At 43.4% G+C, this 27,890-nt stretch overlaps 1 protein-coding gene and 1 pseudogene across 4 annotated transcripts in view; both read right to left on the bottom strand.

The window, feature by feature from the left end:
- AOPEP (aminopeptidase O (putative)) overlaps positions 1 to 27,890 on the bottom strand; it is a 346,624-nt gene that overhangs the window by 93,391 nt on the left and 225,343 nt on the right. For all 4 annotated transcript variants that reach the window (XR_003612126.2, XR_015766844.1, XR_003612127.2 and 1 more), the window contains exons 8-11: positions 27,365 to 27,467; positions 26,629 to 26,736; positions 16,090 to 16,133; positions 5,982 to 6,042 (exon numbers count right to left, since the gene is read on the bottom strand). Coding sequence is in view for 1 of the 4 variants with exons in the window: in XM_028122247.2 (XP_027978048.2) it covers positions 5,982 to 6,042; positions 16,090 to 16,133; positions 26,629 to 26,736; positions 27,365 to 27,467 (316 nt within the window). In the remaining 3 variants the exon portion in view is untranslated. The remainder of the gene's footprint in view (positions 1 to 5,981; positions 6,043 to 16,089; positions 16,134 to 26,628; positions 26,737 to 27,364; positions 27,468 to 27,890) is intronic.
- LOC114223336 (ATP synthase F(0) complex subunit C2, mitochondrial pseudogene) lies at positions 24,131 to 24,541 on the bottom strand (annotated as a pseudogene).

Genomic DNA, 27,890 nt, shown 5'->3' with positions numbered 1-27,890 from the left:
TGAAAGAAATCAGTCTACAGATGAAAGGACTTTAATAAACTCTCTCCCTGTCTCTTGCGACTGCAGGGCAGTATATCACTTTGAGGGATTTGTGGGCTCTTCGATGAACTGTGGTGACTCATCGACATTATGGGCCCTGCCCCAACTGAGGCCAGAGAATCTAGTCAGTGTATCTCTAAGGCCCCCGGACAAGGTATTTAGTCACTTAGAAAATGTAAGCCGAACCACTGGACTAAAAAGACAGCAAAATTATTAGGAACCCAGAAAACACACCACATTATAGCAACTGCTACTACTGATTAAAAAAGCAAGGATCTCATAGCACATATAATTTGAAAAATATCATTTCTCTGGAGTTTGCAAAATAATCAGTCTCAGTTTTCTTGAATGACCATTAAATGTAGAATTCTTATAGACATCACTGAGACTGAGTATCCCAATAGGCCTTAAACTTATGTTGATGTGATTACATAAAGTGTGCAAAGAATAAGCTTACAAGTTATTCCCCTAATAAACCACAGGCTTTCTCTGTGCTAAAAGCACCACATCTTATCAAATTTCCTCAGTTCTGTGACCTCAGCATTTTCCCTATGAGACTTAAGTTGTCCATCATTTGCTTGTGTGGCCTTTGGCAACTTGTAGATGTTTGCTTAAAAAGGAGGGGCATTTTCCAAGATGACACAAGAACCTGCTGTTCTAAGAGGGGATGCAGGAGCGAGTCTGGGAGCTTGAGGTGCTTCCTGCCTATTTGAGACACCCGATGTGACCGGCTATTACCCATCTTCCCTATTCTCCTCAGTGCCCTTGGTGCCCATGGCTTTGCCATTTCACATCTGCTCAGCACTTCCCCCAAACAGCAGACAGAGCCACAGAAGGGCCGTGAGGTTCACTGGCATCAATGAGCTACTTGTTAGTACCTCGGGAAACAGGCTGCCTGGGAGTCGAAATTAAGAGCTGAAGTGAGGCTGGTAATTAGTTCATGCCCTTCTGGATGCCCACAGTGAACAAGCACTCCCATCCGTGGACTATAATCATCTGTGCTGTCACAGCACATTGAAGGGTGTCTATGGACTGGCCGAGCTCTATCTTTATCCATACATTTGACAAAAATACAGATGATTTCAGTTACATTTATTTGGTGGGGGATTTTAAGGCATCATGCACTCAGATTTTAATTCATCTAATAGTTTTAGAGCAGTACTGGTCACTAGGAATATATGCGAGCTGCATTTGTCATTTATGATTTCCTAGTTGCCTCATTTAAAAAGATGTAACAGCTAAAATTAATTTTAATAATATATTTTACTGGGTATATATACATTGGGTTATGACGTAGCCAAAACAGTATCATTTTGACATGTAACCAATATTTTAAAAACCATTAAAGAGACATTTTACCTTCCTTTTTTTGTAATAAATCTAAATCTGATGTGTTTTCACAGTCCACCTCACCTGCTAAATTTTAACCAGAAATGCTTGGTCTGTATTTAGATTTCATAAAATTTACGGTTAAAAAAAAGTAGATTCGTTCACATACCCAAAGTTGTCCCAAACAAAAACTGAATTAATAGATCTTAAATTTAGATCTGGATTAGATGAAAAATTCAGCTCTTCAGGCACACCAGATATTTTTCAAATGCTGAATAATTACATGTGGCTAGGGGCTGCCATATTGTACAGAGAGACCCCAAGCACCTACTGTGCGCATCACAGCAGGTCAGACAAGGATGAGTTGGACAGAGCCCTTGTTTCCTCTGGGTGGGGAAGCCTATGTATGAGACACATACAAATAGCAACAATGTAAGGCAGGTCATGACACTTGCTAAGTACACAGAAAGGAAAGCATTCCAAGGAGAAAAGGGAATGCACAAAGGAAGGCCTGTGGCAAAGAAACAAACATTTAGAGATTGGTAATTGTGGTTGGGCATATACCTGGGAGGGTAGAAATTAAAGTTTAAAAAGACAGCCTGGGGCAGTTCTGCTGATAGCCTCAAAGAGCAAGTCAAAGAGTCTGTTCTCAATCCACAGTTAATGGGGGATAAGTTTCTGGTGAAGAGGAATCTTTTAGAAAGATCCACTTAGTATTGATGCGGAACGGCTTGGTGGCTAAAAAACCAATTAGCTACCAAACCAGTCCAAGCAAAATATAATGAAAAAAATGGGGGAGGCGGTAGGAAAGGAAAGAAAATTCGAAATGTAATAAATATGTATATAAGGATACCAGGACTTGGCAATGTGGCCAGGAGCTCAAGGAAAAAGCGGAGTCAGAGAATTCTGTAGCAACTGAAATACGGAAGTACAGATAAAAGGCTGGATGGGAAAAGTTATTTCTAACGTATCTGCACATAAATGTTTTAAAAGGAGTTGGAATATATGTGCGTACAGGCTGGTGGGGGGGGTTTGGAAGAGACATTTGGGCAGACATTAAAAGAAGTCAATATCTATTTATAGAACAGTCAAATTAGCAGAATGGGCGACTTTCTTAGAAATAATGTATACTATTTGGGGCGAGGAGGGAATCTGAGTAAATTAAATTACAGTACTATTCGTTAGAAAGCTAGGCAGCTGTTGAAAATTACTGCTCTTAAATTATATCAAAGGATAAGGAAAGCTGCTTAAGATATACTTTTAAATGAGAACTTTCAGCTTGGATAATAAGATTCCAATTTTGTTTAAAAAGGATAGGCACTGGGGCGCCTGGGTGGCTCAGTCGTTAAGCGTCTGCCTTCGGCTCAGGTCATGATCCCGGGGTCCTGGGATCGAGCCCCCCATCGGGCTCCCTGCTCAGTGGGAAGCCTGCTTTTCCCTCTCCCACTCCCCCTGCTTGTGTTCCCTCTCTCACTCTGTCTCTGTTAAATAGATAAATAAAATCTTTAAAAAAAAAAAAAGGATATGCACCTACGTTCTGTATAGCACAGAAAATGTGTGGAAGGACCCACACCATGCTGTTAGCCAGCATGGATTATCTCTGCGGAGAAAGATCGAAGGGGGCAAGGGCTTTTCCTTTTTATATCTTGCTATTGCTTCAACTTGCTACAGAGAACACATTATTTGAGTTTTAAAAAGGGAGACAAAGGAAAGGGTAAACCATGTATTCAAACCTCCAGAAAAATGACTGAAAGGACTTATATCAAAAAAATTATCTCTGGGCCATTTTAATTTTCTTATTTTGAACTTTTTATATTCTAAAATAAATACATAATACTTCTATAACCAGAAAAAAACAAGTCATAAAAGGAAATAATCTATAATACTGATGGTACAATCAATTTTAAATCTGTTTGCAAAGCCAAAGGTTACAGGGTTGGGTGTTCTTTAAAGAGGTTTGGATCCAATTTCTTTTACTTCTTTGGGGCTCATGCTTACTTTTATTGCTGCTGAAGTGATTTCCACATTTTTTTTAATGATTTCCATTCAGTGTGGCCAAAAAGGAAAATCGAGGCCAACCACAAGGCAAGCCTTCCTGAGAGGAGACAAAAAGCCTCTGTAACCTGTGGAATGAAAACTTTACCAGGAGAACGTGACTCTTTTGTCATGAATGACTTCAGTTGCTGGTGGACAGAAATTTTTAACGAGAACAAAGAGCATCGAAGCGATTTCAGTGCTCTGGTTGTCAATCCCGGCCAAGCACACTCGTAACTTTATATTATAATGATGGGGACAAAGAACAAGGTGTCCCATTCACCGCCAGCTGGCTGCACCCAGAGGGTCCAGGGCCTTTGCAGAGCCTTTCACTGAAGTGGAACTGAGAAGGAACTCTCAAGGAGTGCAAAAGGGACCGTGAGCGAGTAAATCATCATCAACCATGTAAATAATGGCAGAGAATGGGTACGGAGATGAAAAGGTGCCTTTCTGATCATTCACCAATGGAAAGATGTGCACTAAATCAGGGTCCTTTCTGTCTGACGCTGTTGTTTTTACTGAACAGTTAAGCACCCAAGGAAATACCAGTTGGGTCTTAAAGACAATTTATAGCTAGGCTGGCCTCATTGCACCTGGCTGTGTTTTGACAGCAGGTTTCGTCAGTTTATAGCAGAAATTCTTGTCTACACTATAAGCTGTCACAAATGCAACTAGACCTTGGAAAAAATGCACCGCTCAGAGGCAAATCTCTCCCTTCGCCACGCCCCTCCCCCTTTTAATGAAAAGCAAAAGCCTCCTGCTGGTGGCAAAGCCTCCTTCTCTTCAGGGGAAATTAGGGAGCCTCCTGGGACTGAGAGGGTCAGCCCCAGTGTTACAGCCCAAGTGGGGTGCGCCTGCTTCTGGGCACTCGATTAAGGACTCTTTCTTTTCTCTTCCCTCGGGGCTAACTGTTGAACACAGTGGCCTTGTTGTTTGGAGCCAGGAAATTTCGGGATCCTGCTCTCTGAGCTCCCCACTCTTCCCAGCTTCCAGGCCATGGAAAGAATGTCTGGGCGCCTTGCAACAGCCTGGCCTCGGAACACAAGGCCCACAGCTTTGGCGAATGCCCTCTGCCCCCATCTCAGACAAGAAGGCAATGCTTGGCTATTTGGGATCAGACAAACCTTAACTTTGTTTTTGAGATTTTTCTCCTCAGTAAACGGCTGGATTTGGAAGCCCCCGTCTTAGAAATCACAGGACCTAACTATAATACATACAAGTTGAAAGTGCTGCCTCCCAGGACCAGGTGCTGCCTTACCCACCCCTGTTTGGTTTTGCTTTTTTAGACCTCAGGTTTTTATTTATTTATTTATTTATTTTTATTTATTTATTTATTTATGCATGCATGCATGCATGCTCCCAGAAGGGGCCAAATAAATAACTTTTTAACAGGTGACACGCATCCCCAAACAGAAGGCACTGCATCCTTTTTAGGAACGAGTTCATGGCGGCTGGTGGCCGACATTTTCCCCTGTGTGATAGGACGGACAAAGATGTGAAGAGAGGGATGAAAAGGTAATGGAGAGCAGCCCCTCCTGTTCCTTAATTTCATGGTTCACAGACATTCATTGACATTCAGACACTCCCAAGGGGAAGCTCATATAACCAGCCATGAAACTAGAAACGAGCAGGCTAAGGAGGCTGCTTGCCTGGGCCCAGGGCAGAGTTTCTCACAGCCATGGGGGTCCACTCCCAGACACTAGGGCTCACTCTGATGGGTCTGCAGCTGCTCGGGGGGCGGGGGTGCAGCCCAGACTGGGAAACTCCGGGCCTGCAGCATCCCTTGATTAGCTCCACACGGGATGCCACCCTCAACTTCCCAGGGCCTATGCTCTGGCAAGGGTCGGCCCTCGGGGGCTGCCCGTCAGGCTCCAGGAAGCACAGGACCTGGGGAGAGTGGAGGGAGGGGAGGCTTCAAGCTAGGCAGTTCCCACGGAGCTGGGACTGGTCGGGAATGTCTCTCCCTCAGAGGTGCCCATGGGCTGAAAGGGAGGGAGACAACAGAACAACCATTCAGCTGGGATAGGTCCCAGTCCATAAGACGGAGAAATGAATCTACATGGCTCATTCGGATCACGCCAGCTTGAGGCAGGGATGCAGAACCAAGCAAGGAAGTTGAGGGGCAGCTGCAGCGGGGAAATGATGGAGAACTAAGGGCATGAAAGGTCAGAGGAAAGCTGTAGGCAAGCCAGCTCACTCACTCACCTGGCTGTACCCAAAAAGCAGAGCTGGAGACCACCTGCTCAACCGACCAGTGGTGTTGAAGTGTTGCCTGGTGACACCACCCAAAATATACACCACACTTTGCAAGATCTCATGTAACACACAGTTGAAGGTCAACCAGCACGCCCACCTACAGCACCACAGTCCCTTAAGTCAGAGGCCGGAGGCACACACCATGATCGCAGGCGGAAAAGAGTGGGAGACCATCATTTTCCTGACTTACAGATACTCCACCTCAGTAAGATGGTTACTTTTATAACTACACATACAAACAAATCATTGTCAAAATTGATAACGCTAAGCAGCAAGCTTCATTATCCTCTACAGACCCTCCTGAGCAGTCATGTTGAGCACACCTGTGGTATTCCAGAACTCTCAAGCCAGTCTCGGAAGATGTTTTCCACAGACAACTTGAGCCTTTAAAAATAAAACAAAAAGTCAAGGATTAAAACGTTACAGAGCACTTACTACATACATAGCACCTTTTTCTCTAACTATTCGGGTAGATCACAGCATCGATCTTCCAGAGAAGTACCTGTTCCCTGGAGAAAAGCAACGCTGTGCCAGGTTCAAGTGCAGAAGGCACTCAGTCACACTCAGCGCAGCTTCAGTCAACAGGAACGTGCACGATGGAATCTAAAAATCGGAGGCACATTATAATAGGTGCTCTTAATGCCTCGAGAGGAACTATTGGGTTGGGAGCCCCAATTCAGGGAGGACAGGACACATCAGGCACGACTGCTTCCTCCACAGTTGGCAGCAAAGTGAAATCGGAACACTCCGGCACTTAGTACATCAAAATGAAATTTGAACTTTATCGTGACGGGGGGCTGCAACAGGCACAAATGGCCCAATCCACTGTCAGAGCGCAGAGGGGCCCGGCTGCGGGGAGCACGTGTGGATTCCACGCCTCTGAAGCAGGCCCACGGGCTGCTTTATTTGAAATAAAAGTTGCTCGTTAAGTCTGACCCAAAGTCAGCTCAAATTCTTTTGGTTTCATGTCCTGCTGATTTGAATACTCCTTCAATTCGTGAAGTATCCAGTATATTTAGGGTCAACAGACCTTAGGTTGTGTCTTCCTGTGTTCCTGGGCTAATGATGTTTAAAGCAACCGCAGTCCCTGTCTAGATACCCCCGGCCCCTGCTCCATCTCCCCGCTCGCAGAGGCCTTTCCCGAGCCCTCTCCCAGGCTGTGTGTATGGCATCCGTCACACTTCCTGCCCTCTGCGCCATGGCATTCCGCACTGCGTGCCTGCCGTCTATTTCATTACTTGCCCTTTAACTGTCCCCTCACTGGATCGAAGTTCTCTGAGATCAGGGTCTATGGCTGTTTGACTCACTTCTCGAAATCCAGAATGGAGACCAGTTCCTGGTATAAACGATGCTTCCCATAGATATTTTTTGTTTGAATGAATGAAAACACATTTCACTTTTGTTTCAATAAAAAGTATTCCCTTTTATTTATTTATTTGAAAGATTTTATTTATTTATTTGACAGAGAGAGAGAGAGCACAAGTAGGCAGAATGACAGGCAGAAGGAGAGGGAGAAGCAGGCTCTCCGCCAAGCAGGGAGCCCGATGCGGGGCTCAATCCGAGAACCTCAGGATCATGACCTGAGCCAAAGGCAGCCGCTTAACTGACTGAGCCACCCAGGCACCCCTCCCTTCTAATTTAAAAACCACCTTTCCCAGTAAGAGATTCCCAATGTGTTAAACTCCAAACCTATAAGAATTTTATATATTATATTCTACATCCTACAAAAATATATATACATATAGATACATACCTATATATACACAGACATACACATAGATATATATAAATAATATTCCTTCCCTCCCTTTAGGGATTGCAGAGAAGTTGTGGAAAGATACAATGCCATCCGTGATGTTAAGGTGCTGAAGCCAGTGCTCCCTCACCTCCTGGGCTATGCTCCTGGCTGGGCAGTAGTGAGAAAGGGAGGAGGGAGAAGCGGGCCTGGATGGGATTGGGGAAGAAGGGGCTGACTGATATTTTTGCGACCTTCTCTTCCCTAGTGAGAAGCAAGTCACTGGTGTGCCCTGGTCTTCCCGGGCCAGGGCAAAAGCAAACGTTGCAGAAGGGCTGCAGAAGGGCGCAACTGTTAGTATTTCCAAAGAAAATGGGGGGGCAGAAGGCACTACGCAGAGTAAGTGGTTTGGATTCATTTCAAGATGATGCCCATCTGTGGGATGACCAGCAGGGGAAGGGGAGAGGCCAGAAGTGGAGAAGGGGAGAACAATGACCTCCCCAGGATGCTTGTGCTGGGCTCCTCCAGGTTCCCGGGCTCAGTGCAATTATTGGGCGTGCCTTGTATGCAGATGCCCACAGGGGCCACCGTCCCCGAGCCCTGCCCCACTACTTCTTCGTGGTCATTCAACAGCCTCAATCCAGGTGCGAGCGGCCAAGTTCCTGCTGTGACGCAGAGCGTGGAGGCGTGTGTGTGCATGCACGTGTGCACTCGTGTGCCTGTGTGAGTACATGTGCAGCACATGGGGCAGGGGTGGGTGGGCGACTGGAAGGGAGGAGGTGGCTCTCAGAGCACCTAAGATCCAGATCACTGTTCTTCTTTGGGCTCGGTCGGCCGCACTGAGAGGTGCTGGCAATGCCCTTCACAGGCCTGACTGATCTGCTGGGAGGAGGAGGAGAGCAGGGCTGAAGGGGTCCCTTAGAGAAGTGTCTGGGGAACTCAAAGCTGATTTACTTTCTAACAAAACGTGCAAGGCTGCAAGGACAGACAGACTGTATAATTTCCGCTGAAGGTAAGAGGCTCCGTGGAAGGCCTGCTCTTGTGGGGAAGGAACGCAGACCATCCCCACCTTGTCTGGCACCCAGGAGGGGGGTTCACTTGGTGGTGCTGGGTTCCTGCCCTGGGGCCTCGACAGCTGGGGATCTGCTGGTGTTCTAAGTTGTCTATCCTGATTGAGAGGCAGGCCTGCTTTCTTCCGGGTCCTTACTTCCCTGAAGCTTTTCCTAAGCCGCCCATTCATCTGCTTCCTTTCCAGCCAGAGAGGGGCACTGGGATGTCCGGAGCCCTCCGGAGCCCTGGGGCCAAGAGCTCCCCTCACCCTCCTTCCAGCGATCTCAGGAAAGCCGAAGGAAGAGGCTGACTCTGACCCAAGCTTTGTTGAGCTGTGGCATTCTAGGAAAATGGGCAATCTTAAACCTTGCCCAACTCGAGAGGAAGAAAGGGGATTTAGAAAGGATTTAGACAAGAAGGGTAGTGAGGATCAAAGGGGCGAGTACACTGGGTCCACAAGGGGGGTCGAGGGAACTGGGGTTCAATGTCCTGAAGAAAAGAAGTCTGGGAGTGACTTCATGGCCATTTTTGAGTGATTTTACAAAAGAGGGCGAACAGCTGTTGTGCATAGCCTTGGAGGAGTGAGTAAGAGGACATGGACATAAATTTCCTTCAGGGAATTTTAGCTGAAACACACAGTTTTTTGTTTTGTTTTGTTTTTTAAAGATTTTATTTATTTATTTGACAGAGAGACAGCGAGAGAGGGAACACAAGCAGGGGGAGTGGGAGAGGGAGAAGCAGGCTTCCTGCTGAGCAGGGAGCCTGATGCGGGGCTCAATCCCAGGACCCCGGGATCATGACCTGAGCCGAAGGCAGACGCCTAACAACTGAGCCACCCAGGTGCCCCAAACGCACAGTTTTAAGGGTGGCATGGGGAGGGGCCGGGGAGCTGAGCCCTGGAATGTCACTGAGCAAGGCCCAAGTCTTCACCAGAGAAAACTGAAGAATGGGCAAGGCTTCTCCCTGCAGCATTGGTTCGGTGGATGCCTACAGGGCACAAGGGTCTGTGGAGGGGCTGAGTTGGGAACGCCCAGGGCTGGACTGTCTGACAGGGACACGTAACAGGCACAACCACAGTGCCACCAGTGCTAATGCAGAGATGTGGGACTACGTGTGTAAGAGGCACCGGCTGCCTCAGATGGCTCAGCTAGGAGGACGGTGGGAGGCGTGTCAGGGGAGTCTTCTTCAAGGAAGCAAAGCTTGAACCATGTCATGGAGGAAGGCTGTGCTGTCCCCAACGATGGGGCAGGGCCAGCAAAATGGAAGGAAAGTGCATGCAGGGCAAAGGGGGCAGAAGCAGGAAAGTCCAAAGCCATGGTCAACTTGGCAGGCACACAGAATGAGGTGAGGGAAAAAAGGGGTGTTCTGTGAGAACCCTGACATCCTGCCATTGAGCCTTGGCCTCATCGAGGAGGCTTGCAGCATGTCCACAGAATGGCACAAACAAAAGGGAGTCGAGGAGGAGTAACAGAGGGGAAAGAGGCCGGAGGCAGGGAGACCAAAGTGGAGACTGTGAACGATTTGTACTACAGTCTATGACCTGAAGAGCTGGCCGGGCCAACTGTGTGGTTATTCCACTGGAAAGTAATAAGGTAAATTTTGCGTTGCCATATTTAGTATTTGCATACACAGGTACTATTATGGAGTGGCACCAAAAACAAAGCAAACAAAAACCCCTCTGCCCACTACCAAGTAAAGGCATAAAAGTAGTGGCTATTGCTTACTGAATACCTACTGTGTACCAGGCACTAGAGAGAAAATCTCATTTAAACTTGACGATATTTGCACAAGACCAGTATTAGTATCCCCATTTCAGAGATGAGCAAATGCAGGTTCTGGGAAGTTAAGGGACTTAACCAAGGCCACACAGATCCAAGTCTATGCTGCCTGGCTGTGAAGCCCTCACTTTTCTTTCTCTGCTGAACTTAGGTATCATGATACATCAGTTGTGATTTTTTGGGGCAGGCAAGCTTGTGGAAAAAGGCCTGTGCTTGCCCCAAACAGCCCTGCCTTCTCCTTCTTGCTCACATCTCTCCTGCCAAAGGCGGTCTGGCCCCTGCTGTGGTCACCCTGTTTGTCTGCCCTTCAATTACAGTTCTGAAGAGATGGGGAGACCCTTGGGAGGGGCAAAAGTGTAAGGGCAGGAGAGTTCATCGTTCAGCTGCATCCAGGAGCAAAAGACACTCTCCCGTGAATGAAAAGAACATGTGTTTTCAGATCACTTTCCTTTGGAAAGGTTCATAGCATCTTATAACCATTATCACTTCATTCCTCATAATATCCTTGTGAAGTGGGTGTCAATTATTGTGTGGCTTTGAGCAGATGGAGAAACTGCAGCATAAGAAGACTGGCCAAAGTCAGGCCAGACAAAGGGCTAAAGAAAAGACCCAGGTTTCTAGATTCCCAGTACCAGTGTAGACATTGAACTGCACTGACACCTATCTGGTGATTGCTAACAGGGAATGAGACTTTAAACTATGAGAGAATGATAAAAGCAATAACTTCAGCTGCTAAAAAAAAAAAAAAAAAAAAAGAAGGTACTATAAGTGGCCTTACTTCCCAAGGAAATTATGAGAGATGTGTGACAATGCTGAATTTTTTTTAAGTAGGCTCCATGCCCAACACGGGCCTCAAACCCACAACCTCAAGATCAAGAGTCATATGTTCTACCAACTGAGCCAGCCAGGCACCCCAATAATGCTTAATCTGCAAGGAAGAAACGAACTGCAGACTGTTTGGAGGGAAAAAGTAACAATTCCATAGTTTTTGCTGTTTTGATCGTAGTAATTGAGATGACGGTGCAGGTGAATTTTTAGGTCTGGACTGGGATAGATAACCATGGTAAAGCAAAAGTTGACTTTTTCAAATCAAGACACTCAGGGTCTAAGCTTAATGGTGAATGTTTCCCCTCTGAGATCATGTGGCTTAAATAATCACAACAACAAGCAGAAGCATTTCCACTTCGCTGGGACCCTGGACTTACAGGAAATTACTCTTCTGCATGTCTGATCACTATGGAAATTGATTTTATACAGATAGCTAAAAGTACACAGACCCACGACTGCATGCTCCCATATTTGTACTGGTGAGCGGTACTTGCGCCTCATTACCCAAGCCTCCTGGGTATCTGGAACAGCAGGTTGTTTTACCTCCTGGCTGGAGAGTACCCTCTCTGCACTCCTACATCCTGTAAGGCCACTCTTGAGTTCAGGTACCTGACTCCAGGCCCTCTGAGCTATAAATGTGGTCACACATAGTTAGCACAGCAGGGGAGAGAACATGTTGGACACCGTGGCATAATGCGGGTGAGAGAAATAGCTGTGTTTCAAGTGGAGAAAGTTGAAAGGCAGGGGCTCTTCCCTTTGTGATATTAACATGCCTAGAAATAGACCCAGGCTTGTGTGAAAATGGTATTGCACGTGCTGTATGCTTGTCCAGTTGATTTCTGAGGGCCGACGGATGCGGATGGCTGGTTTGGCCAGCAGCTCTATCTGCCACTTGTGCCTATCACCTGCAGCCGATCAGAAGAGAGGTCCTCACTGCTCTCGGCTCCCACCTGCAGCCCTTGAGAGTCTAATGATCGCGTTCTATCCGTGCCTCTGAAGGAAAGCACAACTTTCTAAAGCCCCCCACAACTGTCACGTGAACTAAACCACAGATGGAAGGAACTCTGGAAGTGCAGGTACTGGATGAACGCAAGCATTGGGGTCCTCGGTGCTCAGGGTCTGAAATGGAAAAGCCCTCGTTCTGCAGTGCCACCGACATTCTTCACGGATTTTTAAATTTTCATAGTTTAGGTTTTTAAGTTCCCTCTCTACATGTGGATACAAATAGTGTGCATCTTAGAACTCTGCACATGGTCATTTGTTTCTCGATCAAAAGGAGTCATTTGTGCTCAGGCAGATAATGAGGATGGCTGAGGTCACATCCATAAGCGAACACTCCCTAGCTCCACGGGGGAGGGAGGGCAGTGAATGAAACCAAACACAGGGACGTGCACACAGACACATAATAACTGATGAGCAAAGAAAAAGCCACTTTTGGGGCGCCTGGGTAGCACAGTTGGTTAAGCGTCCAACTCTTGGTTTTGGCTCAGGTCGTGATCTCAGGGTCATGAGACTGATCCCCACGTCGGGCTCCACGCTCAGTGCAGAGTTTGCTTAAGACTCTCTCTCCCTCTGCTCCTCCCCTTGCGCTCTCCCCCCCTCTCAAATAAATAAATCTTAAAAAGAAAAAAAAAAAAGGGAAGAGCAAGCCACTGTTGATAGGGTTGATGTATTAGTTGGGCAGGAAGCTCTTGCATCAGGGCTAGCTGGTGCCCAGGGTCTGTTTGGATTTCCTTCTAAGCACTTTCAGCTTTTTCTTCCCTTGGTCTCATAAAACATCAACATTTGAACAGAAACCTCACATTGAAGATGTCTAAAACACAACTCCTCACTCCCTCCCCTCCACCTCCAAATGCTCTCCCTCCCACTCCCTGCCCCACATGGATTCCCGAGACAAATTCCCAGCCCCCTCTGCTTCCAGCACTACTCCAGAGGATCACTGAGTAGCCCAGAAAGAAAGGTCAGGTCGCGCTGGACTCCTCCACGTAACTTTCAAAACCAACCAACCAAGTCTTAACCCGTGGCCCCTCTGGAATATCCCTCAGATCTGTTCATTATTCCCAAACCCTCCTGCCACCGCCACATCCGTGCCCGGGTTCCAGCTCTAGATCTCTTGAGTGAACAGCTGTCTAGGTTTCTCATTGGTCTCGTGACTTCTAGTCCTCCCTGCCCACATCGATCTTCCACATTGCCCCCCCCCCGGAGTATCCTTCTAATCTGCTGATGGCACTCTCCTACTTGGAAACTTCGGTGTACTTCTCTGCCTGAAGGCTCGAGGCTAGGTCTCATGGGCCTTTCCCTGTGCACCGAGGACTCTGAAACTCCCAAAAGCACTCCCTACACTGAATCATAACAATCTGTTTTCATGCATATCTTCATGTTGATTAGGAGCTCCCTGCAAGCTGGACCTGGAATCTATTCCTTTCTGTCCCCCAGTGTCCAGGCTAAAGCCTGCTAGTGGAGGCGCTCAATAGATAATGTTAAATTAATTGAAGCAAGAGAACAACGCAAAACAGTGTGACACAGAGGAGACTGGCCCCTGAACACTAAGTGGCTGGTCTAATCTGAAGAACCTTGCCCCGCTCACAATGGCTCACGTGCCTGACAGATGTGCCCAAGGATCAGTTTGCAGCCGGGCTACAGATTAGAGGCTCCAGGGGTAGGTGTGGGGCCTTTGGAGACCCAGATAAAATTGGTACAATATGCTCCATAGGTAAAAGGGCAAACGGTCTGTTTTAATAGCTGAATTAGATTCTGACATTGGTTAGCAGGAAAGATGTTCAAGGTTCAGAAAATATTCTGGTATACTTGCTGAAATAGATTCATTGCAGGAAGGAAATCGCCTTACCTTTTAAGGGGAATTTTAAAAGGAAGCTTAAACCTGCTAGCCAAAACATGACCCTAACTGGGAAAGGCGTCCTCTCGGGGGGTGAAAGTTGGTGGTCGGTGGCCACCCTTAAACAGAGACCATCCCAACAAAAGTCTCTTTGTGGACCCAACAGTGTGTCCCTCGACAAATATTCACAATGATAAGATCCCAGTCCCGTGGAGCCAGCGGGCTTGGGGCCATCTCCATGAACTTCACAACCTTATTAGGAAGAGGATGGAAAGAAAGAAGCCCTTCCCAACTAAAAACGCACTTTGTTGCTTCCATGAAATTTGCCATATTTGTGCCCTAAGTTCTTCCAAAAGAATGTATAGTACAGACTGGTAATAGGAATACACCACTTCTAGTAATTGTCTTGTCTTTCTTTTCTTGCATTAGTTTCTAAGGAAACTGCTCCCTCTTATCAGGGAATCTGAGAAGTTATTCCAGGGCAGGTACAGAAGAAAAGGGGGGAAAAAATGTCTTGCAGGTAAACTGTTGTTCCTGACCTTAGGAATAATGGCCACATCTGATGTGATTTTGCATGAAGAAAGTCCGTATGTCTGCTTAAAAAGGATGGTAAACCTGAAACACTTCAGATTTTCCAAAACAAGCCACACTTCCTTCAAGCAGCGTCCTGAAGAGCTAATAATCTTGGCCGATTACTAAAGCCCCACGCAATCTCCCTGTGTAAGACTTCCTTCAGCATCAAAAAGCATGAACACAAAGAGGTAGAAATGAAGGAATTTATCAAATAATATGGGTATGTTCATTTTGTATGATGCTCTGGCTTGCTCTATGGGCGTGTGTTCACATCTAATTTAAAAAAACAAGCGGCTAACAATAACACTTCTAAGAGTTGAAGCCAGAATTGGAAGTAGAAGGTGGAAGATGGGGAGTTTAAACAAAAGGTCAGGCAAAAGTCTAACACTTAGAAAAAAAATCTTCATGTCTTCATGGCCCCTGGATACCCCCCTGAATTTGCATGTCATCTCCTGGCAGCTCAAACCCTGCCACCTTCCCTTTAAGACACTCCATTTGGACTGCCTATAAAGCTGGCCCACCTACATGGAGGATGGCCTTGCCTGGGTCCAAGTCAGTGTCTGCGTGAAAGAATTCATTTCCACATTTGGAAACCTATTATGAGCATAAAAACATAGTTAAATCTGTGGATCAGAAAGGAGAAGAACATTGGCTCTTCTTCAAAGGAATGTTTAATTTCTCAAGATGCCCCCCTTTAACGTTAAATACCAATTTTGCTACTGGGAATTATGTTTCAGGGTATTCACTTCTAGTGTCTAAATTAAGATAGGAAATTAGAAGGAGAGGGTTGGAATGAACCCACTGTACACTTTGATGTAGGTCCTAAGCCTCCTCCTCCTGTACGTGGTCAGCCCCTCAGTACCTCAGTGCTCTTACGGGGAAAATAGGGATAGACATGTCATGCACTAAATAGTGTTGGTTGAAGGATTAACTGAGGGCCTGCATATAGGAAGTGCTGCCCTCCAATACCCACTATGATGATGGTGTTGCAGGGGGATGTACTGTAACAAGGATTAAATGATTTACTATAGGTAGATCCTGTATACAGGGCCTGAGGCACAGAAGATGACTATTGATATAACTGTTATCAATCATTGTTGAACACCTACTTTTCACAGATATTATCTTTTATTCCTCCCAAGGGTGAAAAACTGAAATTTGGAGGGATGAAGTAACTTGCTCCGAATCTCTGAGCTGGGAAGGAGCCATGCTGGGGTAAGAACCTAGGAGAGCCTGACTTCAAATCCCAGGCTCTTATTACTATGCTACACTTTTACCTTCAATTAAACAGCATTTCCTTATATTAAACCGCGTTAACTAGAGAACCCTAACTTAGAACTTTCCTCTCCTCCCTTCTTTTTCACAGCAGCTGAGGCCATGAAGTGTCCCTGGCTTGTCTCTCATACTACTTTCAGGGCTTTTGACTCTGGGCCCTCCCAACGCTGCATGCCCTCGCTCCCAATATCCACACAGACCTAGCTCTAGGGCTGGTTGATTGTCCTGGGCTAGGTCCCTACTTCTGTTAAGAGATGAAGATTGAACTTTCTAGATTGCAACAAGCCAAACAATGGCAGAGTCATTTTTAACATTAAAAGTAAAACCGGGCTCCTAATTCCTAAATCGGTCCTCACCTTTTTTCTTCTGGGATATTCTCCAACAGCATTTGAAGGAAATCCTGGAAGAAGAAAAAAGCAAACCATTAAAGATGTCCATCAATAAATAACACTGTCCAGAATCATGCCAGAGCCCGAGTGCTCCCAGCTGCTGACAGCTCACCTGCTAGGGAAGCTAGGCCTGTGTTGACTTATTAGACTATATACTCTATTTATTAATTTACCAGGGCTTCAAGCCAATCAGTTAAAGAGATTTATTTTGTAAAAACCACAAATTAAAAAATGTACTGTTTGTTATTTTGACCCAACCCAACAGTTTATTTCATGTTTAACTATTTTCAAAAGGCTGACCATAGCATAAAGCAGTATCCCCTCTCTACTTAACCACTTTCCCTAGAGATCCTGTGACACCTGAACACTCTCGACTCCAAGAGGCTAGGAACTAACTTGCAACATTCTTACACTGTTCACTGGAAAGATAAAGACGGGGCGCCTAGAGGCTCAGTCAGTAGAGCATGAGACCCTTGATCTCAGGGTTGTGCGTTTGAGGCCCACAGTGGGTATAGAGATTACTTAAAAAAAATCTAAAACAAAAACAACAACAAAAAGATGAAGACAAAAATCAAGACAATTAATATCCCAGTGGAGGAACAAAGATGTCACAATTACAAAATGGCTGGTGGGCCCCTGCCTCAGTCTGAAGCTACTTCTAGTGACACTGTGCAATCTCCTATTGCTTCACATTTAGGATCTTTCAACAATAGATTTTTTTCAACCTAAACACATAACTTAGACACATCTATTTTTTCCTACACTGTGGAAAATTTCAAACACATTCAAAAGTAGAGAAGAGTATAATTAACCTTTATGTACCCATCAACCCACAGCCAATCCATCCTAACCTCTTAGCTGCCTCCTATATCATTCAGAAGTGAATCCCAAATGTTATATAATACCATCAATCAATGTTTCAGTAAATATCTCTAAAAGATAAAGACTCTTTAAAAATATAACCACAATACCATAGGCCTAAAAAAAATTCACATATGAATGCTCAAGATTACATTTATATTTAATTTGCACCTTGGGTATCATGACCAATCTTTTCAGCCCATAAATTCTAGAATCTTGATTTGGTCTCAACCAGATTTGTCAGATAAAATACAGGACGCCCAGTTAAATTGGGGGCATACTTACACTAAAAAATTATTTGTTGTTTATCTGAAATTTGAATTTAAGTGGGAGTTGTGCATTTTTATTTGCTAAGTGACCCAAGGCTAGTGGTAACCTAAGTTGTCTGAAGGGTTTAAGAAGATACATTTTGGATAAATACAGAACATGAGACAGAGAAGAACAATATTCAACTTTCTGGACTTGATATTGAACAATCAATAAGATCTACACTTGAAGTTTTTATTTTAATAAGTTGAAAATAATCTTTTAAAACGGGTCCTTTAAAGAGGGGCCTCTGTGTAAGCCCAGATGACCAAACAGGATGCTACCAAACCAGAATTCCTGCAGAAAGAAGCCACACACTCCGCCCCACCCCGCAAGAATCAAGTCTGCAGATCCAGGGTCAGCACAGGGCTCTGATGAGATCCATTTAAGACACAGTGCGAGATGGAAGCAGCACCGACCTCCATATTACAAACAGATGGAATTAGAGAGCAATGGAAATCTGCAAACAATTTGTATGATGAGGTGTTCTCTCTCCATCATGGCACTGAGCAAAGCCACCGTCCCTGTGTGCTTACAGGTGGCTAGGGCCATTTCTTCCAGAGGCAAAGTCTCCCTATTAGGAGTACTAATGAAAGATTTATTTCTCCTAACCTCTGTTCTCCTTCCAAGTCATTATTTGTCTACTGCTGCTTCACCTACAATAAATGATACAAAGAGTAACAAAACTAATATGAAAAACATGGATCATGTAGTCATAATGGAAAGGGACAACTCCAAATAGAATGTCTCACATCTGGACCTGCAGTGGGAATACGGAGAAAAAAAGGAAATGAGTAATATCTAGAATGTGAAGAATTATTTTTGTTTGAGGTTCTTAAAGTCATTATTTTTATAATTTTAACAATCATTTTGTAAAAAGGTTAAATTAGAAATTGATTTATCACAATCTGATATATTGATTACTTTGCAAATATTTCATTGGCTTACTGACAGTATTTTTGCTTCTTAAAAATCTGAGTGCTGTACTGATAATTTCTTACTAAATTTTTCATTATCTCCTTAGAGTCCATATCAACTTATTCCATATTTGGCCAGTAATTTATGCTCAATTATGGGGGGGGAATGACATTAACTCAATGACAAGGGGGAGAATTGAATTGCAGGAGAAGCAGGAAATTCAGAGTTAACCTTAATTCTGCCCTTTTGCATTTTCCAATTACAATTGGATCTTTCTTTACAGGAATGCAGAGCACAATGTTCCAGAATTTTGTGTCAATATAGGATAAGTACAGGAGGTCCCCAAGAAACCTTGCTTCATTTTTACGAAACCTTGTTCCGCCTCCTGGTAGGTGGCCATCTGCCTCTCCTGCCTTAGGGCTGAGACCTGGAGGCCACCCAGCAGCTCGCTGGAGCTCAACCAATGCTGGGGACAACAGGTCTAGAAGATCACAATGGATCACAAAACCCCACCACCTCAAGCATCTCTAAGGCATGGTGCCCATATTCCCATGGGCTATGTGAATGCCCATTCACAGTTCTAGATGTTCTGTCTAGACTCCATCCAATCCAAAGAGATTCTTGGCCCCAATGCTATACCAGCTATTAGTGGATTCAACCCTACTGGCTGGCCCTTCTTATTCCTTTCATGATCTAATCATTAACCATGACATGCTAGTTTTCCTGGTTCTTTTTGTAAACTGGCATACACCCCTGGAGTGGACTCATGATAGACGCTTTTCCCCAATCTCCACAACAGGAGAACATAAAAAGAAAAATGCTTCCTAAGATTATTCCTTCCCTCACCACCTCTTTTCAATTCTTTCATCCATCTTTCCTCTTCGCTTCAGCATGTTGGCAATTTTGTAAAGGCAATTTACAAATCTTAACTGGACAAGGAGGGCTTTCCTTCAAGGCTGATTCTAGGATCATAGACAAAGTTGTCTAGCATCAGATGCCAGAGTCCCAGTTTGTCACCTCTACAGTATGTCTGAAAAAAGATTAAAACCAAAGGGAAACAAGACAATAAAACCCCCCCAAAACAAAACAAAAACAAAAACAAAAACAAATACAAAAAAGGCCTCCTGCTGTTTTGACAGCAGGCTAGGATAAAATTTTATCTGGATCCTTGGAAATTATTACAAGCCCTCACCCCAATCAAAAAATTTTTTCTTTTCCTTGAGAAAATTTTTTCATTTCCTCCTCTCTAACATTCTATATGCGAATCAGGTCAGTCCCAGAGAGCTTATTTTCATCAACACCTAACAACATTAAATTAAGCATGATTAAAAAAAAAAAAACTATGCTGATTTTTGGCACATGGCTAATTTGGTAATTATTTTTTTAGTCCTGGTAAAAATATTCAATAAAAAGCAGGTACACATAGATTCTATGGGATAAACTGGCAATGGCTTGATAATTGCACAGGTTTAGTGATTTCTTTCAGATGTTTTATGAATAATTACCATGGTCATGGGGGGTGGGTAGGAGAGGCAAAATAAATAACCAAATAATTTAAGCAAGGACCACGTCGGCAAGATAAGGACTGAGACATGAATTGTCTGGGCAGAAGTCATTGTTAACCTGCAGTGGGGCCTGGGATGGTGATAAACCAAAATGTTGCGTGGGTGGGGTGTTCACAAGGGAAAAGATTAAGAAGCAAACTGGAAAAAGAAGAAATTGAAGGACTTCTGAGCAAAGAAACTGGATCACAGCCTTTGTCATCACTAACAAGCAATATAAACAAAAACCCAATCCACTAAAAAAAAAAGGGGGGGAGGCAGAAATGTCACCAGAGGCATCCAAACAAGGAAAGAAGGACAGCCTCGTGGCATAAACTTCAAAAGGAGACAACTAAGGAAAGAGACATAAGATTCCAACAGAGCCTCCAGCCCTCACTCTGCACCACCCCCAACCTCATGCTTAGCAGTAGTGGGACTGGTGAATTGCCCAAACCCTGCAAATTCTCACAAATACCCACACATTTGGAAAGAAACAGGAATATCTTTATCTTTCCTCCTTTCTTTCTTTTTCTTTTTTTTACCGTTAAGGGACTAGAAATGTTTACTGGAGAGAGATGAGCAAAAGCTGGGAAATAAACAACTAAGATGCTCTTTAGGGCTGTAGAGCTTCTAGAGCTCCACGCTGAACTGCAGGAACAATGTGAATTGAGAGAGTACCTGCAGTGGGGAAAAAGCTGCATCCAAATCAGGTGAAAAGAATCTTGGCTGGAACATTTAACAGAATTTCAAGAGTTCATGGAGCCAAATTCTTGCAACAAAAGCTGTATGCAGCCCCAGTGGAGCTCTTCCCCTCCAGCTCCACCATGCAGAACATCCAAGCTTCAAACTGTAGCTCAGAGGGAAAGAAAACATGTCTCCGACGAGTTGGGAAAGAAATCAAGAATAATGTTCCCATACATATGAGAATAAATAAAAGGTCAGGACAGGGCTACACATGCTGAGAATGAGCAAGAAGAAAAGTATGGCGACTATGCAAATTAATGTAACAAAACCCACATAAAGAGAGAGCAGAACTAAGAAACATAGGATAAAAGACAGACTCCAGTCTTGAAGAAAACATAGTGCAAGGAACAGAAGAAAATTCTCTATGAATGTTTTACACTATAAAATAAATTAACAAAAGATCATAATAAGAACATAAAGTCAGTAAAATGAAAGCTCAGAGACAAGATGACAAAACAACAAAATGAGATGAAAAGAAGATTTCAAAGCAAAGGAAATAAATTAAGGACCAAAATAGGGGCACCTGGGTGGCTCAGCCATTAAGCGTCTGAGAGAGACCTAAGCTGAAGGCTCAGGTCATGATCCCAGGGTCCTGGGATCGAGCCCCGCATCAGGCTCCCTGCTCAGTGGGAAGCCTGCTTCTCCCTCTCCCACTCCCCCTGCTTGTGTTCCCTCTCTCGCTATGTCTCTCTCTCTCTGTCAAATAAATAAAATTTTAAAAAATAAATAAATAATTAAAAATTAAAAATAAATTAAGGACCAAAATAATACCAGCACAGGACAATAACACAAAAAAGTAAGAAAAATATAGACATTAAAGAAAAAGTTAATAATAATGTTATAATAACATTAATAATAAAAATAATGTCACTTGAGATAAACACATGCCATTTAAGAAGAAAAAGATGAAAGCAATTAGAAAATGAAAGGTATGGAAGACAAAGATGATATAACACAAGGATAACTGGCAACCTTGAAATCCAGAACCCTGCAAGGGAGAAAAACCTGAATGTGTTCAAACATACAATTAAGACAATTTTGCTGAAAGAAGGAAGAACAGAAGGTAAGACTGGAAGTGCACACTCCTTTCGCAGGAAAAATAAAACTGATGCAGACTCATAACACCAAGCTATTTTCTGAGTCAATTACTAAATGTCAAAGATAAAGAAAGAATTCTTCTGTCATCTGAGTGGCATAAAGAGGAAAAAGTAGGCTGACTTCAAAAGTTTCCACAGCAGGGCACCTGGGTGGCTGAGTCGCTTAAGCAGCTGACTCTTGATTTCGGCTCAGGTCATGATCTCAGGGTCTTGAGATCGAGCCCCAAGTTGGGCTCCATGCTGGGCATGGAGTCTGCTTGCCCCTCTCCCTCTGATCCTCCCTCCCCCACCCTCTCTCCCTCTTTTTCTCTCTCCCTCCCTCAAATAAATATATACAATCTTAAAAAAAAAAAAGTTTCTACATTATTAATCAGAAGGCAGTTGAAGGCAGTTAAGCAATAGCCACAAAGTTCTGAGAAAATGAAAATGTGACCGGAGAATACTATACCCAGCCAGTTTGTGATTCAAATATAAAGGCAACAGACAAACATTCTCAAGCACACAAGAACTCAAAAATCACAGAAGCAGTGAGTCTGCAACTTAAACATCAATTTGATAACAAAATTCAGCCAACAAAAAATGGAATCAAAATAAGGCATTCATGAATACAGAAGCATGGCAAAGTGACTGGTGGTGAAACTGAAGTCCTTTAAATCTAGAGCCAAGACTATACAATTATGAAAAGTATGGTTACAGCACATATAACAAATGATATAAACCTTAACGCTATAAAGAGATTTAATTATGAAAAATTTTGAATTGGGGGAAAAGTAGTAGAAGTACATAACTGCTAATTTCCTCAGCTTTTACAGAAGTGAATAAACTGTTGCTTTCTAAAAATGTAATAAATAGCTAAAGAGGAAAAAAATAACAATTTCAACCTCAAAGATTTTTTTTGTAATCATCCTTCTTGACTATGGAAGAATCTTTATATGAAGTTCAGGAAAGTTCTTTGCATTCACTTTAGTTTCTTTTTCATTTGTTAAATTCAAGTAAAATAAAATTGAAAACACTTAATTAAAAAGCACATATAATATAATCCTACCTTTATAAAATTACTTCTACATATACCTTTGTATCTTTATATGTGTGTACACATATACATACAGATGAATGTATACATATCATGTAACATACAAAAAGAGAGAGAATAGTGTAATTTCTGGAATGAAGTTCACCTAATATTAATTATGGGTATTTATAGGTGGCAGGATTTTAAATAGTATTTCACATTCTTCTTTGTACTTTTACGTAGTGCTTGAATTTTTTTTTTTTTATAATGAGTATGTCTCAGTTGAAAAGCAATAATTTCTAAACTTACTGTGGTACTTGCAGAAATAGAGATTGATGGAATAGAATTAATAGTCCAGAAATAAACTCTTACATTTAAGGTCAACTGATTTTCAACAAGGATGCCAAGACAATTCAATGGAGGGAAAGAATAATCTTTCAACAAATGGTCATGAGACAACTAAATATTCACATGCAAAAGAATGGAGTTAGATCCCTACCTCACACCATATAAAAAATATTAACTCAAATGGATAAGAGACCTAAATGTAAGAGCTAAAGCTATAAAACACTTAGAAGAAAGGAGGAGTAAATCTTCATAACTTTCAATTAGGCAATGGTTTCTTACATATGATAGCTAATATATAAGTAACCAAAGATAAAAAAAGATAAATTGAACTTTATCAAAATTAAAAACTTTTGTGCTACAAAGGACATTAGCAAGAAAGTGAAAAGATAACCCACAAAATGAGAAAAAATATTTGCAAATCATATATTTGATAAGGGACCTGAATCTGGAATATATAAAGTACTCTTACAACTCAAAAATAAAAGACAACCCAAATAAAAAATTGGCAAAGAATCTAAATGGACATTTTTCCAAAGAAGATATAAAAAAGCAAAAAGCCAATAAGCACATGAAGAGATGCTCAACATCCGGGCACCCGACTGGCTCGGTAGGTCGGTAGAACATGCATCTCTTTGATCTCAGGGTCATGAGTTCAAGAGTTGGGTGTGGAGCGTACTTAAAAAAAATGCTCCACATCATTAACTATCAGAGAAATGCAAATTAAAACCACACTGAGATACCACTTCACACCCACTAGGATGGTCATTATTTAAAAAACAGAACAACTGTTGGTAGGGATGTGAAAAATAGGAACACTTGTGCACTGCTGGTGAGAATGTGAAATGGTATAGCCACTGTGGAAAACAGTATGGCAGTTCCTCAAATATAATTAAAAGACAGGAAGGCAGGAACTCATTCATAGCAGCATTATTGACAAGAGCCAGAATGTGCAAATAACCCAAGCATCCATCAACGGATGAATGGATAGACAAAATATGGCATATACAGACAATGGAATATTCAGTCTTTCTTTTCTTATTAATACAGTATTTATTTATCTTCCCTCTGTCAAACCCTGAGCCAACCACTTTCCCCAGGCTGCCTGGGGAGGTACAGGAAAAGGAACATACAGGGCAGACAAGACACGGGAGAAAGACCTATGGGAGGTGGAGATGGCTACTTCACATGGCCAAGAGGATGAGAAAGGCCACCATCAGGCAAAAGAACCCCATGGCTTCTGAGAGGGCAAAGCCCAGAATGGTGTAGGAGAAGAACTGTTGCTTCAGAGAGGGATTCCTGGCATAACCAATGATGAGGCTCCCAAATGCAGTCCCAATTCCAGCCCCAGAGCCAGCCACCCCTACCGTGGCTGCCCCAGCCCCAATGAACTTGGCCGCTGTGCGGATGTCCCTTGAAATGGCGCTGGTTCGGAAGCTGCGGCTGGAAATAAGTGAGGTCAGGGGACGCGGGGCTGCCAGGCTGCTGAGGCTCTCATCTGTCCATGTCCCCAGTGGTTTTAGCACCATTGCAGACAGTGATCAGCTCAACAGCTGAGAGGTGCTCCTGAGCAAGAACTTTGCACAAGCGGACATTTTCAGAGGATGAGGGCCTGTGGCTGGACAGCTGTTCCCAGTGCAGAGAAGACCAGAATATTCAGTCTTAAAAATGAAGGCAATTCTGACATGTGCTGCCTCATGGATGAACCTTGAAGACATTACGTTCGGTGAAATAAGCCAGTCACAAAAGGACAAATATTGTACGATTCCACTTATATGAGGTATCTAGAGCAGTCAAACTCCTAGAGACAGAAACTGGAGTGACAGTTGCCAGGGGCCAGGGGAGAAGGAAATAAGGTGGAGTTATTGTTTAATGGATCCAAGTCTCAATTTGGGAAGATTAAAACATGCTAGAGATGCCTGGTGCTGACAGTTGCACAACAATGTGAATATACTTAATGTGCTGACCTATACATTTTACAGTGGTTAAAAAGGTAAATTTTGTTATGTTTTACCAAAGTTTAAAAAGTAAAACTTGACATAAAGAAAGGAATGAAGTGCTGCTCCGTGCTACCACATGAACCTAGAACACACTGTGCTACATGAGGGAGTCCGGCACGGAAGGCCACGTATTCTATGACTCCGTTTATGTGGAACACCCAGAAGAGGCAAATCTACAGAGACAGACGGTAGGTTAGTGGTTGCCTGGCGCTGGAGTGGGGAGGGGGGGAGTGGGGCGGTGATGGCTAATGGGTATGAGGCTTCTTGTGAGGCTGATGAAAATATTCTGAAAACGGCAGAGTGGTGAGGGTTGCACAACCTCACGCATATACTGAAACCACTGATTTGTACCCTTTAAAAGGGTGAAATTTATGGTATATGAATATACATATGGTATATGGTATATGAATATATATGGTATATCTCAATAAAGCTGTCATGAAAAACCAATAAAGCTGTTGTTCAGAAAAGATAAAAGAAAACCTGAGTGACCTGGTAGAGGAGGCACTAAGCGTTCCACGGGAAGTTGACATCAGCACCTCAGAAGTCACGGGACGGGCAACACGCTCATTTAACGCTACGGTATCTCAGTGCGCAGTGGTTTTAGGCAGTGGGAGTTTGGGTTAATCGGTCCACCAAGCATATAAGATTTCTGAGCCTATTTTTAAGATGTCTTTCCAAATAGATGTTTAGGAAGACCCTCCTTTCCCCCCAACCAAGAGAAAAAAAGAATGTAGGAGCAAGGAACAGTCATCTCGTGTTGTTACGCTCACGCTACTCCCACTGTACGTGTTTTGGTTGTACACTCACACACATCACAGCTAACACTGTGGACAATGTGACTTCAAAACTGTGTATGAGCATCACTGTCAAATATCAAGAATACCCATCGGACCAACTGGTGTTAAGGCCGTATCCTCTATTCTCTGTCATTTACGAGCACTATTTTCAGAGCCGCTCCCTCTTTGCTATCTTTCTTGCTATGTGTATCTTGGCCCGACACCAGTATAAGCTGAGAGTGTCTCTCTCTGATAGTTTGGTGGCCAGGCTGTCTGAATATTTCAGTGTGTCTTGTTATTAATTGATTTGTTGATATATAGGCTGCCTGTACAGTGTGCAGATTGTGTACTAGGTACTGGTGAGATAAAGAACATGGTCTGGCCTTGTTGAGCTTATGCACAGAATGGAGGAGATAGAAAAAAAACAAATGGATCCACCAATGACAATATAATTATGAATAATGGCAATGACAATGAAGGCAATGACAAGGGCAAAGGGCAAAGAATAACACGGTGGGTACACAGATGTTCAGCGGGGGTGACTCTGAAATTGTGGTATTCAAGCCAAGACAAAAGGATAAGAAAGAGCCAACCCTGCAAAGATCATTCCAGGTAAAGGGAAGAGCAGGATTGTGTTGTTTTTGTTTTTAAGGTCATGTAAGGTGCAACTATCCACATCCCTGTGCATAGGACAGCTTTGGGTTACAGTCTGTCCCAAAGCTAGAGGGAGATCACCCTCCCCAAAACAACACCTCCCTGTGTTCACTTCATTAACTCCCTACTTTTCCTATTGCATTAAATCGTAAATCTTTTCTCTACTTTTTGATACTCACATAACCTAGTCCCCACATGCCACACTCCCTCCAATTATATATCATGGACTCATGACAACTCATAAATTACCTGGGAAAGAATCAACTGCCCATGAAATGTGTGCACAAATTTTCTTAAAAATGCAAAATAGGTATCATCTCCAAGTCTTTGGGCAAGGAACCGGAGAAGGAAATAGCCCTAGAAGAAAGGAAGAAAAAAAAAGATGTCTATCATGGGTTCTTGAGAAAGTTGCTTACGACGCAGCCAACTCTAACTTCCCACCAGTGCTTTCTGCACATAGAGAATGTTCTGTCTGACCTGTCCTGGGCTGCACTTTCAGATCCTTACCAGTAAGGCTGGACCTGGAATTAGGGAATTGCTACTTTGCTTTCAACCCTTCTGTTAATGGTATCACCATCTGGTTTTTCCTCGGTTTACATGAAGCCTAATGTCCATCGTGGACTGAAAGCGAGGAGGGGCCCAGCTCCTGTCTCCCTCAGCTAGCAGGAAAAGCCTTCACGACGTAAAATACTTCCTTATTCCTCCTGTCTTCTCCTTGGAACCTAACAGCAGTTTTAAGATTCAGCTCTTCAAAACCGACATGAAGCAGAGAGAAGGGAAGTACAGGGCAGGGAAACTGATTCATGTCTCATTTTTGGGATATGAAGCGTTTTAAATATCAGACCCTCAGGTACCTGCCCAGTCATATGACATTACAATGTGGATAGTCTCTTTCTTTTGCCCCAGCCATGTTTAAATGTTTACATGTATAACCTAAAGAGTGTTGCCCCGTAACAACTGACTTCTGTCGCTTACATGCACTTACCTTTAAATAATGAACCTGCATGAAGACCTTCTCGGGATTGAGCCCATGTTTGATGACAGATGATCCTGAGTCACTCACATGGCCAGTTTTCTCTTTATTGGGTCTAAAATGATGCAGTAAAATTTTGTTTAAGTATGCACATTTCTCAATAATTAGACCATAATATCATCTTATTCCTTATTTTCAAAGTTGCTCAACAGTGTCTGAGGTCTATTCAATTGTACCAGGTATAATTTAAAACAGTTTATATTATAAATTCATATATTAAACAAGGAGGGATTTATATTTGGGTTGGCAACCAGAGGTTGGCTATTGGCAATATTTTACATCATTTTATCCAAGATTAAAGCTTGCCAGACCCTCAAGGAATCTGAGCTGCAGTATGAATTATTTAAGAACCTACGGGCTTTTCTTTTGGTGGGAGTGATGGACTGGGAAATGCAATGGAAAATGCAGCTTTACTCGGAAGGGCAAAGAACTAATATCTTTAAAAAAAAAAATCCTGAAAGCCCCAATGTTATCCACT

This window comes from Eumetopias jubatus, unplaced genomic scaffold (assembly GCF_037043125.1).
Source record: "Eumetopias jubatus isolate StellerSeaLion01/CBP00866 unplaced genomic scaffold, mEumJub1_p1.0 scaffold_15, whole genome shotgun sequence".
NCBI lineage: Eukaryota > Metazoa > Chordata > Mammalia > Carnivora > Otariidae > Eumetopias > Eumetopias jubatus.
Note: the sequence above shows the minus strand (reverse complement) of the source record. Positions and strands in the feature narration are given on the sequence as shown.